Source organism: Parasteatoda tepidariorum, chromosome 9, assembly GCF_043381705.1.
Source record: "Parasteatoda tepidariorum isolate YZ-2023 chromosome 9, CAS_Ptep_4.0, whole genome shotgun sequence".
In the NCBI taxonomy this organism is placed as follows: domain Eukaryota; kingdom Metazoa; phylum Arthropoda; class Arachnida; order Araneae; family Theridiidae; genus Parasteatoda; species Parasteatoda tepidariorum.
In genome coordinates this window covers 69,032,650-69,047,040 of record NC_092212.1, presented here as the reverse complement: position 1 = coordinate 69,047,040, position 14,391 = coordinate 69,032,650, and the positions used below count along the sequence as shown (strand labels likewise).

Below are 14,391 nucleotides of genomic sequence, written 5' to 3'. Positions count from 1 at the left end.
TTTTTTAAATTATAAAACATTTGTCAAAAAATTTCAATTAATGTTTTAAATATGGTAGAATAAAATCTAAATAAATCTAATTTTTTAAAAAAAAGTAACTGTAACTGCCAAATATTTATGATTGCAAAACATTTCTGCTCGTTTGAGTCCAGAACTGTCAGATAAATGTCAAATAATATTCAACTGTTTATGAAATTTTATTTTGATCTTACTTCGACATGTTATTCATAATCTTCCATTGTTTTTGTTTATGATAGACTGTTAAATCTGTCTAACTGTTAATTCTTTCCTTTCTACCGGCTTAAAAAAAATAATGCTGATTAAACTTTGTTCGAGTCTTTATTTTTTAAGTTGCATTTATTGCATTAATACTCTGCATTTGACTGGACAATTCAACACAAATGAATTTTTCAAGTTTTTAACAAAGTTTGGATTTCAGAAAACTATATATCATGATCATTTAAACACTTTAGGTTTTATTTATGGCAATATAACTGCGCCCACTTATGCAATTGATGAAAGACATAAAGCTACTTTTGTTGTTGTAGATAGACAGTTTTTTCTCGAATATTATAAGGATAGATCTTTATACAAATCTGATCCTGATGGTGTTTGCAACGCAATGTTTAAAAAAATCGATACTGTCGCATTTGATAAAAATTGTAAAGAGAATGGCACTGACGATCTCTTGAGAAGTGTTCCCTGTCCTAGGAATGAATTGTGTGAAGATGAAGATGCACCTCAGCGAGTGGTTAACGGTCATCAATTTACTTATGCTGTCCTAGATAAAAAACAGGCTAGGTATTTTTTTCTTAAATCTTTTTCTAATATAAACACAAAGTTAGGATGTAAAGATCATTTATTATCTAAGGTATTATGTGCTATTATTTATAGTAATTATTATTAGCCATTAATTGTTAAGTGCTCTGCCTCTTAGATGACTTTTTCTAATGCAATGTTAAAAAGCAGACAGGATAGGGGCTCACCTTGCCCAAGACATCAATCAGTAAAAAAGGTCCCAGAAAGCTAGTTTTGCTGTTTGTTTTGTGGTGTTTGTTTGTATCTGTCTTGCCAACTACAATCACCAAGGTGCCAAATAGATTTTAAACTTGCAAGTTAAAAAAAAAAACATGTAGATGTTTCCTAGTGGTGGCTAGGAGTTATATCTGTGATGTTTTTTTAGTTTCTCGCAGATCCGTAGCCAAGACTTGGCAATTATTCTACCACAGATCACAGTACAGAAATCTCCTTCACTTTATTTGGCACCTTCGTGATTGTCATTGGCATCACAGATCACGATACGGAAATACCCCCCTTTTAAATTCTGCCATTGCTTCACATAGCTTTTTTCACTTATCTATGCTGCCTTTAAATCTAATTCTACAAAAAGATTATATGCATCAACATTATATTCTTTATAGTTTGTCTATGGTGAGAACTCCCCCTGCCACAAAGTCTGAGGCTGTCTGCTGCTATGGAAACAAGCATAACATATTTTCTGGAAGGTAGTTTCTCTTCACTCTAGGGCTAACATAATAGACTGAAGAAAAAGATACCTTTTCTTTTGATGACCCGAGTAAAGACCTGTCCTTAACCCCTTAATTGCTGCAGGCGTATATATACACTTTCCCGAAGTACGATGCTTTGTATTGCTCTGCTATATATGGAGCTACACCCCGACTTTGTAATGCAGTAAAATTACCTTGAAAGTGTTAGCGATTGATATGATATCATATTCAAGTTTCAGAGGGGGGAATGGAAGAGGGTGACATCATTATTCATTGCTAATATGTTTCTATTTGAGTAAGGTCAGGTTTATTCTTCTTTTGCTTTTGTTTCCTGTGCGTATTTGGTGCTTTTTATTTTTTGAATGAATATGTCGGAAAGTGAAAAAAATTCTTCGTGAATCCCGCTATCAGTGCAATGAATGTGATGTTGGCTTATGTGTCCAACCATGTTTCAGGATTTATCATACAACAGCTAAATTTTAACATCTTTTATATTGTATTTTTATTCTTTAATTTAAGTTTGGTATTTTCTTTTTCTTCTCTTATGAAAGTAAACTGTTTTTAAATTGCAAGGCGTAAATCTTTTCCCCCCACCAAAACACCGCATAACAAAGCGCCCTTGATCGAAAAATGGCGGCATTGGGGAGTGAATCACGTAAATTTTACTCGGCAGTTAAGGGGTTAACAGTGACCCCTACTTGAAATAGTTATGCCTCGTTACCATAGTCACCACCACAGATCCAGGCGAATGTCTAGGGGAGTTCTTACTTTAGACAAACTATAGTTTTTCTCTGATATTTGCTTAATGTATAGATTTGAACAATGGTGGATTTTCCTCTTCGGAATCCACATTGATGAGGAACACCAACACCACAAGAGGAAGTAGCCTATTATATAGTGTATTAGAGAAGATTTCTAATATAGTTGTTAGCAGAATTATTCCTCTTTAATTTTTGCAATCAAGTTCGCTTTACTCGCTCTACTACTTCTTTTAAAAATTTAGTGCATTACACAGCTAACTACAAAAAATTATTGCCTACTTTAAATTAATTTTTAGTAACATGTTAATTCTGATCTCCTAGTATAGGACAAAAAGGAAAACTTGCTTGTTTGTTAAATATTTATTTCATTCATAACATGCTTTTTCGCAAAAATGTCATAAAGAACTAATCTTTTAGCCATTTTGATATGCACAAATTTGTAGACCTCAAAATCATTTTGTATTTTATTTATTTTTTCTTGGCATGTACACTGAGTTTGAAGAAGCATTTAGAGAAAGGTTTTTCAATTATATAAACACAGGGCCCGACTTAGCGTAATTGTGGCCCGGGGTCAGAAATTTCTTTGGGGGCCTCCCTCTACTTCACCAGTTCAGTAATGAAAAATTGAACTTCATGGAGGTATTTAAATTTTTCACCTCATTATATATATATAACAAGAAAATTGACTAGTACTTAAAATAGCTATGAAGTCCTCCCTTCCAGTGGTCAGTCGAAATATCGTTCTGTCCATTTTATTGATTTTCTGAAAATTCTATGTCCATCATGCCGCATGCAGTTTTCTGATTGTTAACTTTATCATCTAGCCGCAAAAAATTCATATCTTTACTGACATTAGCTAATTTTACGCAATTACAATGGCTCACTTAAGCCAATCAGAAGAGTGTATTTTTGTGAACATATCTCATTTTGCGATATGAAAAAATTCAGATTTTTGATTGGCCAAATTTGTTCATCATAATTGCAAAAATTTGTTGAATTCTGCAATAGAAGGTCATGGATATACGAAATATAGATTTTTTGTGTTCATACTACAGGTTAATTAAGAAGCTAACATAAAACTGATGGTTTTTACATTGCACTGATATTTTGTTTGAAAAAAGTTCATTGAAGAAGGAAACCTAAAATAAACTTCCACTGCCTTTGACAGGCTCTGTATAAACAATAAGGAGATAAATTTTTATAGACTAAACTTTTTTTTTCCTTCTCAGATTTTGGTACATTAGCCTTGTAGCTTGTTATAGATATGGGTCTGATAATAACTGTACTTGGAAAGAGTCTTCGAAAGAAAACATAGTTATGGACTATGATATATGGCTGGCAAATGGAAATCCTTACGCTACACATAGGAATCCTTTTGAATTTCAACTGTCCTTTGATCAACAAGTAAGTTCATCTCTGTTAACTGAATTATTTCTATTCAAGCAATCAAAAAAATAATACTAAATTGATTGCTAAAAATGTCACATTAGGTAAAAAGAAAACTATAAAATGTTTCTAAACATGTATTTTATTCATTGGCAAAATGAGTCTTGGTTTGGATATGATGGCATGCACACACTTTTCAACTGTGTTTAAGAGTAATTGTAAACAGTGCGCATACATCGTCATTGCATGCGTTGCTATGGCGACCGCTGCTGTTTTTATTTTTATTTTCACTAGCAGACATTTTTAATGTGTTTACATAATAACAATTTAAAGCATTTTTATATTCTTTTTATTATTAATGTATAATTACTGACTTGGCAGTGATTTCAATATAAATATGAATGCTAAAGAAATAAAAGTTATTTGTGCCGTCTTGAAACATGTACATAGGCAGGATTTGAAAACCAATCCAATGACAAACATCAATTGAGACAGTTTTTGCAACCCATTATTTGAAATGTTGTGGCATTTAATTGAGTCCAGCCAGAAGGAAAAAGCATTTAACCAATGGGTAACCAGTGATCGTAGTGAGGCGATCACAACTTTTATTTTTTTTATATTGGAATATTTCTTTTTGTAGGTATATTGTTATATTTTCATTTTATTTATTTAATTTTATTTTTTTGAAGTTAAATCAAGCTTTTCCAGTTGACATTTACGTTGACTTAATGTTATTTTGAAAATAGGATTGTTATTCCGTTTGTTATTAATCCTAATAGATGGTGAAAATATTGTTTTAATCGCAATAAGTTGTCACCTTAATTAACTTGCAAATTCTTCAAACAAATAATGGCAAGTTGACTGTGCCATAATTTATAATTTTTACAAGCATTATCAAAAGACAAGCTAATAGAAAATCTAGATTTTTTCTTAATAATTTGCTTGTCATCATAACTGCTAACCGTATTATAACGCCAACTTTAAATTTCCCCACATATTTTGCAGGCAAATAAATTAAGTGATGTTTCAATCTTCCCAGGGTGAGTCTTAGCCTTCTATAGAAGTTTCTTCTATTCTATTGGAGAATTTTCTTCTTGCTTATATTTTTCAGTTCTTAGTTTTTATCAATAAAAGTTTTATTAAAGGTATCTGTGATAGAATAAATGAATTGTTTAACAACTTTCTATGTATCAGGCCAATAGGATTTGTCATCACTATTTTCTAATCAACTTGACATTTTTTTGGCTTATTGCAGTGAGTCCACACACTTTTTGGGAAATTAGAAAATATATAACATTTATTTCTCTGTTTGCAATAGCTAAAAGTATAATTAAATATTTATAGCAATAAGCTTGAGTAAATTCAATCTGATTTCATAATTAGTCTAGACGCATTTGGACTACCTAATTGTAATAAACCTAAAAAAACATCAGGCAAATTAAAAAAAGTCTAGTACATTGTAAGATGTCGGCAACAAATTATAAAGATTTTTCAGTTAGCCTAGTACCTAGGCATGTCTAAAATATCTTTCTACCAAATATAAAGAAATATGTTAGTCCATATTTATATATATATATACAGTGAACTTTCATTACTACGATATCCAATACAACAATAACTCCCTTTATTACAATAATGCTTGTGGTCCCGACAAACTTGCATATGAATTAATGTCATGCTTCTCTCATTATTACTATATTGTCTAAAGCAATAAATTCCTCTAATTTTTTTTTTTTTCAAAATTATAACATTATTTTCTCCATTTAGTATTGGTTTCCAAACAATGTAAAAAATCTTATTTTATCTTCTTTTGCCATTTTTTCCATCTTTTCTGACAAGAGAAGACTCACTTCGGACCACCCCAAGAACTTTAATTCTTAGAATTGCCTCCCTTATCTCTTTAAGAAGTCACAGATGTAACATTCCTATCTGATTTTATTTCCTTCATATTAAAAGCTGATCATGAGTCACAAATGACCACAAGCATCACGTTAACACCTGAAAGAGAATTTTTTCTGTAGAGGGTGGGGGGAGCGCCATTCACGAACTAAAATCATTTTCGTGCTTTGGACTCAATACATACTTTGTTGGTAGTCTTGTCAGCCAAAAAAATGAATAAGCAGACGAAAATATCAGATTATTTTCAATAAAAACGGTTTTCAGGTATTTTTATTATTTTATTTTCTTAATTTATTCAATTGTTTTTAATATTTAACCATACTTAACACTCTGCGAATTAATTTTTTGCATAACATATAAATAAATTTATAGTTAATACGTATATTGCATTAAATTTTGTCCCCAAAGTATTGTATTTATTGTTTTGTATTTAATTAATTTGTATTACAAAATTGTATTTATTGTGTCCCCAAAGTATGTAGGCCCTCGATATAACAATATATCCCTCTACAACAATATATTTATTTGGTCCTCAAAATATTGTTTTAGCGAGGTTTTACTCTATAAAAAAAGCAAGCATTAAAACAGTGTTTGCCAAAGTGTGGTACACGTACCCCCACAGTGTTTTCATCATAGAAAAAAATGGGTGAGAATTTCTCACCCTTTCTCAAAAACAGGGCGAGATTTCAAAAAGTTGAGTGAGATTTCTAAGAGCTAAAAAAACACAAAAACTCTTGAAAATAAAATAATTTCTTTAATTATAATACATCATCATAGAAGATTTTGCCTTTACAAAGTATTCGTCCATCTTACATTAGTGCATAAGAAATTTGAACTTATTACATGAAGAAACCTTACCTACGGTAAACAGGTGGTTGCAGAGAAATGTGTTCTGAAAGGGGTTCTGTGGTTCGGAGGGGTTGTGTTCTGTTGTTCGAAAAGGTTCTGAACAATACTCGCAAATAGGGAAGCTAGATAACGGGGCAATATTGAAAATAATGAAAGATCCAGGAGGAAAAGTAAAACGGATTTTATTCTAAATGGCGTAATTCAAAGCTTTTTCCAAAATGCGAGAAATTCGTGAATTTTGAAATTGATTTATAGAATGAGCTAATTTCTCGCGGTAATAATTTTTTTAATGCGAGATAGTAGAAAAATATGCGAGATTCTCGCGTTCTCGCGCTGTAGTGAAAACACTGGCCCCAGGGGTACGGGAACAGTTTAGCGGGGGTACGGGTTCTTACGCGAAATATCTTGCAACAATCGAAAATTTTATTTAAAATCAAAGCTAGCCCTGAAATTTGACGATTACGCATTTTTCTATTGGCTATTTTTTTGCAGAGTTAGCTGTTAATAATTAATGGTGTCAACAACCAGTTGTGATTTTTAACTTTTGTGCAATTTTTTTATTAGTGGTACACGGCATTACGAAAAATTTAGAAAGGGTACACAAAAGTCATACATTTGGGAAACGCTGCATTAAAAGAAACTTTATGAGAATTTACAGTGTCTTATTGTTCTGTATGTCAACCTAGAACTGCCCAACACATAATTGCCCTCCCCCCCTCTCTTTTTAGGGAACAGTTGAAATGTATTTGGGATTGCTTGCTCTGTATTTGATTCTAGTCCCTCTCCAACTGTACGCTGCAGTGCATCAGCGTCATCACGTAACCAGGTTATATACTGCCTCATTAGTGTTACAGCTATCTTATGTTTTCTGCATAGTGGTTCATATGGTTAAGTTTGCGCTGGATGGTGAAGGGGTTGCTGTTCTTGAAGTTGTTGGAGATGTGATGCATCTATTAGCTGAGGTAATTGCATTATTTTCTATAGTCAGTATTGGATATTTCTGCTTTTGGTGCTTTTCCGTTAGCTGGCGCAAGCGAAAAATGGCCAAATAATGTTGAATTCTGCCAAATTTCTTACAACCATAAAGAGAATGTTAGTTTGGGGCCATGCGCCCTATTCTCTGAATTCGTTCAAAACAAAGCATGTATTAATATTTGTTTATAGTTAATGTTTTCGATTTTTATTCTGTTGACTGTTTTGTCATTTGCTTCACTTGGCTACTTGGCTCCTGTTTTGTTCACAATTGGCAACATTTGCACCCGGCTAATGGAAAAGTACCCTGCTTTCATTTATAAAAAAATTCATGCTTTTTTTTCATATTTTTTTTATCCCTTTAATTTGAATTCTGTACATTTTCTTTTTAATTAACACAATTTCGTTAATCAATTCAGGATTTGTAGTTTTCCTGATGAAAAAAGTATTTTATCCTTATCTGTCATGAATTTTAACTTTTTTTCGAGATTTTTTTTTTGTCTATTCAGAACAAAACTTTATATTTTATAACAATTGTGGATTCTTAAGAAATAGATTATAAAAATCAAAAGATTTAGATTTTTGATCCAGCATCTTTTTTTTTTCCTAACTGATAATACTAGTAGAAATTGAAAAATGCAATAGTTCAAATTTAGAGACCATTTACTGATTATATCAGACATGTGAATCAGACTTGGAATTCCACTTATCTAAAATTTAAAATTTGTTACTTGTGCTAAATCTCGTTAACTAGACATTTATTCCTTAGACATATGTTCCAACAATCTCGAGCTCTTCACCTGCTCTTTTTCCAGTTAGAAAGTATATGGCTACAGCTTATTCTGCGAGGCGATATTTTCAAACAGATAATTTTTTTTGAGAAAAAGAAATAAATTATATAATTTCTGAGCTCAAATCTACTGTATTTCATAAGATATTATTGATATTAAGTAATTTAGGTGACTTTAAAGAGAAAATTTGTTTTAGTTGTTTAGAGATGTATTGTTAAAAAAAGGTGTTATGGTTCCTAGATTTAGAAAGAACTCACTTTTTTGGCTGTTTTTACTTGTTTATTACTATTTGTTTTTGATGGAAGATGTGTACCACTATAGGTAAGTGTTTGCATATTGTTCGAGCAGTGAGATTAACTTTATTTTACAAATTATCATTTAGGTTCGGTAAATTTCGAAGTTGGTTAGCAAAGTAAAAAGTGTTTTATAATGATTCTTTTTTCAACTGACAATTCTTACGTCTTTAAGTGACAGGTCTTCAAAGGATGATTCTTATAACAATTCTTCTTTTAAACACAAATAATTAATCAGGTAACAAATAATCTATGCAAGAAATGCTACTTAAGAGAGTCTCAAAGCACAATGATCACATTGTAAGCCAAATGGTTGCAAAACACACCAAAAACAGTAACCCGGAAGTATAAGCAGTCAAGAGCTTGCAGCACTCCCTAGTGTAGAAAACACCATCCATAACAATGAGATCACTATAACAATAATTCCATCTGCCATTCTCTATTATAGTACTTTAAATGTACTTGTTTGAAATTCTTTTAATAAGAAATTTTGAAAAGTAAACATACCTTATTATATAATGTTTAGAATGTGTTGCATAGAAAATATTCATTCAATCATTATGTTGTAAAACATCATAGAATTTATTATTATTTAGAGAGCTTAAATGATAAAAATTATTTCATTTATTTTTTCAGAGTCTCTTTATGTTGCTGTTGCTTCTCCTAGCTAAGGGATGGGCTATTACAAGAACTGAGTTAACATGGAAGCCTTTTCTTTTTTGTGTTTGGATGCTGTACACGTGTGTTAGTGTTCTTCTGTATGTCTGGAATATGGTAAATACTGTACGGTTTTATATTTCCTTGCAATTTTTTGTAACTTATACACACATATCTTTCTGATATATTATTTCACTGCAAAGATTAAGGTATTAGTTAAGCTAAGGTGTTATTAAACTTGAAATAATTACCCTAAATTTATTACATATTTATGACTAAAAACAATGTTCTCTTCTTCTTTTCTTATTACTTTATTTTAAAAGACAAAAGAAAATTAATAATGTTATTAAAAAAAAAGTAAGATTTTTTCTTTTAGGAATGTAGCCAGGGTACTAATGGTAAAATTATATCTTACATTAGACTGAAAATGTTTGTTTATTAACTATTTTTTGCAAAATGAAGATTTTGAGGTACATAGTGCTGCTGAAGCATTAAATGTATGGAGCTGTGTTGCTAGAAAGCTATTGGATGAAGTAGGTTCATAGTGAATTATGTGAGACTATGAAAAAAATTGCATCAAAAAAATTTTCCAACTTTTTTATTCTCATAAAATATTTTGAAAATAAATAAGGGCATATCCTATAACCTAAAAATTAATAATAAAAGGCTTTCATTTTATAGCCACACTATGCTTCTCAAAAACTTCATTTTGCAAAATATAACTATTTTTTGCAAAATGAAGGTTTGTGGGTGCAAAGTGCTTCTGAAGCGCTAAATGTATGGAGGCTGTGATAGAAAACTACTTGATGAAGTATGATGAAGGTTCACAGTGAATTATGTGAGAGTAAGAAAAAAATTACATCAAAGAATTTTTTACGACTTTTATATTCTCAATAAATATTTTCAAAATAAATAAATAAGGGCATATCCTATAACTTTAAAAAAAAATGACAATAATTAATGTAAAGCATGTTGTTTGGTATATTTCCAGACAATCTCATTTTTTTCTGAGAACAATATTTTAAATATTTCTTTATTTTCTATTTATTTTGAAGGAATTTTTTTTTCTATTCTAGAACATTTAACATATTTTGATTTTGTTGCTTCTTATAGCAAGACTTGTTATTTTATTTTTTTGCCTTTTTTGTGCATAATACTGATTCACAATGTATTAGTTACAATCAGTAATTAAATTAAACTTATTCAAGAAGTGGTATGCTTAAAAAAATCAGGAATTTTAAGAAGAGAAAAAAAAATATTGAACCATAAGGAAAATAGTTCTGTTGTCAAACTGTCATGAAATAAAAACTGAATAGAATTATGTCGAAATGTTTTGTTTTTTTTAAGCTGTAGTTCAAAATAAATCTGTTCTTAATATCTTTTATAATGGCACTATTATAAGAATTTTAGATTTTGGTAATAATTATCATGCATAAATCAATAATTTCCAAAACTTAAATTTTTGTTTAGTGAGCAAAAACCCATCCTCCAAAAAGTTAATTTTGTAATTTACTTTTAAAAATTTCCAGTTCTAAACATTTTTATACAATTATCTTTATATCTTCAAATATATTTGTTTTTATTTTCAATTTTTACTCATTTTATAATTTTGTACAATTATGTACATATTTGATATTAACAATTTAACAAGAATTAATTAATTGGAATAGTTATTTTAAAAGGTTTTTTTTTAATGTTAGGGTGACCTGGGGTAATTCCTGATCAAAAAATGCAAACATCTATTTTGTGAAAAAACCATTCAAGATAGAATTTTAATATTTACTGGAAGTTTGAGGCTATATGAGATGAGTCCTATGCCTCCTTCTTTTGTTTGAAAATATAATTAGAATTTTAGAGATTTTAAATTTTTAGTGATCAGGAATTACCCCTGGTCTTGATCATTTTTGCGGTAATTCCTGATCACTTCTGGGGTAATTTCTGATCACCAGTTTTTATTGTAAAGGGGCTGCTTAAAAATAATTATATAATGGTAATTAANTCCACAATATTTAAGTGGTAGTGAATAATTAGGCTTAATTTGTATAATTTTGCTTTGACACCACTTACAAACTTCACTACTTGATTATCATATCTTATTTGCTTGAGTTTTATTTAGATAAGCCAAATTAATTTAATCAGAAATAAAATTGTAACACTCAAATTTAACTACTACTTCAAATATTCAAGAAAAACTTTTTAAAAGAAGAGAAGTTTGCATATATGGATATATTTTAAATAGTTATACGTATTTACCATCTTTTAAAACTGAATGAGACTTCATTTATGTGTTATATGTTGAATATACAGTCAAACCCTGCTATAGTGAACTCCCAGATATAGTGGACGAAATGTTCATTCCTGTGCCTTGCTACACACATATAATGTTACTTTTGTGGATATAGTGAACCAATAAAGAGAGGAAGTTGGATATTAGGAATTTTTTTTATGACTTCGACTGATTAATTTTCTTCATTTTCTTGTAACAATTTTGAAATTTCTACCTCAAAATAAACACGCATACCTATTTTTTAAACCATTTATAGCATGAAATGCAGCAATTTTCTTATTTGCTTCATTATTATTATTTTTATTTTTAATTTCCAATGACAGATTATAGACAGTAACAGCATACATAAACATCGAATAAAAATAAGAACAGAAACAAAAGATGCTGTAACAAAATCTATTAATCACAATATGTCTCTATCTTCCCAATAGCGTTCAGTGGTAGAATTTTTGCGAAGTGCAGAGCAGCGAAGAAGGTGCGTGGAGTCCATGTCATCACCAGAACTGCAAAGAGTGCATACCGGGAAGGAACAATACCAAATCTAAACAGATGTTTCTGCTGACAGTCTATTTGCTTCATTATTGAATACTATTATTCAATTGGTTAAGCATTCAAAGAAGCCACAATCTTCCAGTATCTGGACAATGATTCAAGTCAAAGTCAATAAATATAGATTACTTTAATGTGCTCAAATGCCTGGTTAGACAGGCTTAAAAAATGGAATAACATAAATCCAGGAAAAAATATCAGAGAGTAGGGAAGTGTTTCCATATCTGATGTTGAGGATTGCTCATCAGCTAAAGATTACAAATTTTTTTTTTGTACTCAAGACGGAGAGTAATTAAAAATAAAAGTTAACATTTTTTGTTACTACGTATAATTTTTCAGGCATTTTTGTAATTCATGTTATTGGTCTTTTATTTAAATAATGTGTAATAAAAAGGGGAAGTTTGGAACCATTTGTTAAAATTGTTTGCAGAACTGTTATAGTGAAGTCTTGGTTATAGTGAACCAAAATTTCGGTCCCGTGAAAGTTCATTATAGCGGGGTTAGGCTGTATTTCATTATTTAGCCTGAAAAATATATTTTATATGTTAAATATTGTTTAAAACTCTTTTATAGACTGAAGTGGATGTGATTGATGATATTGATGAATATCAGACTTTTCCTGGCTGGATATTCTTAATTTTGCGCCTGGCCATCATGGTTTGGTTTCTGTACGAGCTACGTTCAACCATGTTGGATGAGAATGATCGAGCGAAGTTGAGATTTTATGTTCATTTTGGTGCTGGAATTTTAGTATGGTTTGTTTACCTGCCTGTTGTTGCATTGATTGCTCTTCAGATATCTGCATTATGGAGAGCAAAGCTTCTTTTAGGTGAGCTATCAATCTTTCTTTTCTAAGAGAGTCAATGTGGGTCATTATTGGGAGTTGAAAAGCTTTTAGAAAGTTATCTAATTAATGAGCTAAATATGTAATAAATTTTTTAAAAAATCTTATTTACTATAGGGCCAGTGTCCAGGAAATTTAGTTTTGGTGCTAGATGAAATTTATATTTTGTTGTAGAGGTTTGATTAGCGTATACCATAAGTTGAAGATGTTAAGGAGATCAAGTTAGTTTTAATTCCATTAGTTGAAGAGGTTTTATGTTTTTTATATTAAGTTGAAGTTCGATGAATTTACCATTCATTGAAGGGGATGTTGGTTGGTATAGTCGTCCATATGTTATTCCAGTCTGATGTAGGCCAGCAATTATTTAGCAAAAATCATAAATTGCTTAATAAAGAATCGGAATATAATAAATAAATATGTTTTATTCTTGAAATTTATGTGTGATCATATGAAGCTCCAAAGTATTAAAAAAAATTCATACGTAATAATTATAATAAATTTTGAAATGGCAAGGATGGTCGCCTGCAGAGCCAAGCCCCACAAAGCACCTCCGTTCATCAAGAAATCAAAAATGCAAGTGTAATGTGTGAGTTGAAATAGTTTTGGCCAAGGAAAGTTAAGGAAACCATGTATAGGCTAATGATTGATTAAATTTAATGCCAAGGCTCTTTTTCTTAGCATTACGCATTCAAGTGTGTTGGTGGAAAAGAAAGCAGGAGAAATCATAACGAATTTTAAGGAAATCAAAACATTAACTAGCAACCATATAATGGTTTTTGAATTCTATGCAAATGTGTTAGGCGGAAGTAGAGGGAATCTCTAAATGTAGATTTTATTCTACACTCAATTCAAGGTTGTGGTATAAGAAGATTACAGGTTATGTTAAGGATTTTTATTTATGGAAAAAGCATTTCTTAAATGATAGGAAATATGTTATGTATTGCATGACAGCCAGAGATGGTGAATCTTTTTTGACCAGTGTGCCAGTTAATTACAATTTATTGTTTTTAGGAGTTGCTTGATTTGTATTTCTAACTTTCTAAAATAATTGTAATTGTAAAATAATTGTAATTGTAAAATAATTGTTGAATTTTCACAAAAAGGTTATTGAACGTGCACCTGCTTGGAAATTTAAATTTGTGATTTCCGAAATTGTTATAAAAATACTTTATGTATATTTCCAGGTATCACATCTAGTGCTGACTTTCTTGCTTATGCAATCATGTCACATCTCTTGTCCCCTACCAGAAGTGAACAGTACTTTCAGCTTGCATCTGAATCCGATCCCGGTGAAGAATTAGAAGAATTCAATGAAGCTCCGCATAATGTGCCGAGGCCGCAAAAAGTTTAAACTAGTCTTGCTACAATCGCAAAAACATTTTCATTTTTTTATGTGCTGTAAATATACCTCTCCTAAAATAATCAGTCCATCTTCGTTATTTGCTGTGATGTGAACCCTTTTTAGAAATATCTATATAAATGTGTTATGAGACAGTATTCAAATAGAAGGTGCTTCATTGTTTTTAATCTTTTGAATCTGGATAGATTTAACTCTTGTTGGTTTTATCTCATTTTGCGTGTTTTATATCATTGAA

The 14,391-nt window shown here is 30.5% G+C and overlaps 1 protein-coding gene across 1 annotated transcript; it reads left to right on the top strand.

Annotated features, from left to right (window-relative positions):
• The first annotated feature begins 117 nt into the window (after nt 1-117).
• Nucleotides 118-14,391, top strand: LOC107442894 (transmembrane protein 145). Its single transcript, XM_016056573.3, has 6 exons — nt 118-801; nt 3,499-3,673; nt 7,132-7,365; nt 9,096-9,233; nt 12,526-12,781; nt 13,981-14,391. The coding sequence occupies exons 1-6, from the start codon at nt 314-316 to the stop codon at nt 14,145-14,147; spliced, it is 1,458 nt and encodes a 485-aa protein (XP_015912059.1). The 5' UTR covers nt 118-313; the 3' UTR covers nt 14,148-14,391.

Excerpts from the sequence above, each read along its gene's own strand:
- LOC107442894 (XM_016056573.3), top strand. The coding sequence starts at position 314 with ATGCTGATTAAACTTTGTTCGAGTCTTTATTTTTTAAGTTGCATTTAT. Across the intron at positions 3,674-7,131 it reads AACTGTCCTTTGATCAACAA|GGAACAGTTGAAATGTATTT; the intron begins GTAAGTTCATCT and ends CTCTCTTTTTAG. Across the intron at positions 9,234-12,525 it reads TTCTGTATGTCTGGAATATG|ACTGAAGTGGATGTGATTGA; the intron begins GTAAATACTGTA and ends ACTCTTTTATAG.